The following is a 2,915-nucleotide window of genomic DNA, read 5'->3' on the forward strand; positions in this document are numbered from 1 at the left end:
GTCACTGTCACGGAAGAAGATGCTTAACTGAGGGACTCCCCTTGTAAACTATCACTTTCTCTCTCTATATATATAATGTGGCAATCAATATTCATAGATCAGTGTGGAGCATAGACAGATGATTTTTATTGCTGACAGCGAGGGAGGCAGAGGGAAAGGGAGACGATGGCTTTGTTTGCTGGAAACTGAGAGACAGGATTTTGCCCTGATATCCACTATAATTCTATGAAACTCACAGTGCGAGTGTTCAGAAAAGCTCCTAGGGCATTCTTTTAAGGATATTCAAAACCTGAACAGACACTAAAGGGAAAGTCAAATAGGAAAGCAAAATGCATTGATTCCAAATGAAGAATACCATTTATTTCCTTATCAAAACCTCAAAAAATTAGATAAGATAAATTGAAAGAGGAATGAAGATTGGTTTGGATAAATGAGAAGCCTGTTCAATTTATGACCAGGTGTAATAAAGGTAGAGTGTCAATTGCCTGATTACTTTTCTGGTGTTTTTTTCTTTTTCTGTATTGTTCTACTCCAGGGTTAAAGGGTGGTATTTCTTTCTCTTTGGATTAGATTCCTATGATTTTCCTGTAAAACACAACAATCATTGAGATAATTAAGAAAACAAGGCGCATTAATATAAGAATCACAACCTGAAGTGAGTCAGACACCTCCTTCTTTAGTGGTCCTGGAGGCCCACTGTCAATGCTTCCTCCATATCCTACCTCCTCACAGAGCGGAGGGGCCCAACCATACATGCAGTGGCAGTTTCTGTTATTGTTGCAAACTCCTCGGCGGTTGCACTTCTCAGGGAAACAATCAAAATTCAGGATTGAGCTATTCACACAATTTCTATTAAAACATACCTGCTCCTTACCACAGGAGGTACCATCATTTATCACACCCAGGTCAGGTAATCCCATAGGTACCATGGCTAGATGATAGCCAATGCCCCAGCACATGAGATTTTCTTCATGCAGATGAGTGGATATTAGGATAGTGTGATCTGGCATATCAGGGAGGGTTTCGACATTTATACACTGTAGCCTGCCACATAAGGATCTTTCTTTGGGACACTGTTCATACTCACGAACTCCTAAAATACCACAGTTCCCATATTGATCACCTATTACATTAACTGCATCATAGCACTGATGAGGAGCCCCCAAAGCATCAGCCCCAAAAATGTTTTGGCACTGCATAGTCCTGGATCGGCAGCCCTTTCTGACACAACGGGACCTGTACTTGCAAGGGGTTCCATCCTGCTTATAAGTATCATTTGGACAGAAAGCTGAGGTCCCATTGCAGTACTCTGCAAGGTCACATTCATTTTCTTCCATCCGACACATGTATCCAGAAGGACGAAATCGACAGTTATGACAACAAAGTCCAGTGCTACAATTGGCTCCTTGTTTGAATTTACAGTCTGGCTGACAACACTTATCTCCTTTACACTCCTCTTCTGAACCACAGTCACATTCCTCATTCTCTTCCACAAGTTTGTTTCCACATCTCTTAACCACATAGCCTAGGCCTGGGAGATTATTTAGACAGTTTAATCCTGAATTTACATGTGAATAAAATTCGGCATAACTACAATTACTAAACCCAGTTCGTCCAGTACCCATGATACAACTATGCCTACCCTTACACTGGCAGTATTCATAATCATGGGTCATTCCCACACTATGGCCCAGAACATGAGCAGTCCAAGTGGCGGGTCCAAGGATGTTTCTGTCTAGCATAGAACTTGTAGATCCAGAAGGCATCATACTACATACACTTCCCCAGTGATGAGCAAGTGCATCGTTAAACGTTTTGTGAACGTACAGGTGTGCCCAATCTGCTGGAATCCGAAGTAGGTCACGTGATCTGTACTGCACAAACTGTCCTAAAACTTGTGATAACTCTGGGGAATTAAGTGCTATTTTGTCTCTGTCTGTCCATACTTCAACAGCTAATAGTTGTATTCTCATACGGACATCTTGAAAGTAAGAGTCTGCAATTGAAGTCAGAAGAATGGCATCATTTATGACTTGAGTAAGATTGGAGTTCAAATATAAATACCTACTGTTATCAAAGACCAGGGCTAATTCCAAGTATTTTTGGTGCATATATGACTTAGCAAATTCTGGTATCAGAGCCATGTTCTCATGCTGGGCCATCTGCCCTACTGTTTCATCATTAGTTAAGCCACAGAAATCAGAGGGAATTTCCTCCTCTTTCTCCAAGAGATATACCACGTGCTCAAAATGAGAAGAATCCTTGCGGGGCTCGATTTGGTAATGATTGGCATCAATTTTCAGGATGCCCCGGAGACCTCCCATGCATGTACTTATCGTAGCTTCAGAATCCGGATTTCCTTCAACCAGACCCATATAGTTGCAGTCGCTGGGTATATAAGGGTGATCTTCCAAGAGGCTCCCCTGTTCTGTGAAGGAGAAAACCTGCAGATTCCGAGGCAAAAGAAACCTCTTGGACCATAGATGAAGGACACGGTCTTTACCTTTTACCTGCAGGAGGTAGGACATGTGCCTGGCCGCTCCCTGCTCCCCTCCACGGAAGCTCAGCTTCTTGGGAATGGTGATTTCATAGGAGTCAAAGCCCCTTAAATCCTTGCCAAGAGAGTCAACCAGGAGCACCGCCAGGACTAGCGACCGGCCTGGGGAGAGGCAGGTGCTCACTGACCTCATGGCACAGCCTGTTCCCAAGTGAGTCAGTCCCTGCCACTGTGGCCTTGAGAGTCAGCCTTCCAGGGACCTCCGCTAGAGGCGCGGGGAGCAGTGCGTGCCCTGCGGAGCTCGCCGGTGCTTGAGGGCGCAGCCCTGGGCCAGGCTGGGTCAGGCTGAGGCTGGCTGATTTCCCCTGCAGCTGCACGCCCCGCCCAACGCATCTAGTTCGTTTTCTGGGCGGTACCG

At 44.9% G+C, this 2,915-nt stretch overlaps 1 protein-coding gene across 1 annotated transcript; it reads right to left on the minus strand.

Moving 5' to 3' along the window:
- Positions 1 to 566: 566 nt before the first annotated feature.
- On the minus strand, positions 567 to 2,690 carry LOC129541732 (disintegrin and metalloproteinase domain-containing protein 30-like). Its single transcript, XM_055403883.2, has one exon. The coding sequence runs from the start codon at positions 2,688 to 2,690 to the stop codon at positions 567 to 569; it is 2,124 nt and encodes a 707-aa protein (XP_055259858.2).
- Positions 2,691 to 2,915: the final 225 nt, after the last annotated feature.

Source organism: Moschus berezovskii, chromosome 4 (genome assembly GCF_049115385.1).
Source record: "Moschus berezovskii isolate FMDL1 chromosome 4, NW_MosBer_1.0, whole genome shotgun sequence".
Lineage (NCBI taxonomy): Eukaryota > Metazoa > Chordata > Mammalia > Artiodactyla > Moschidae > Moschus > Moschus berezovskii.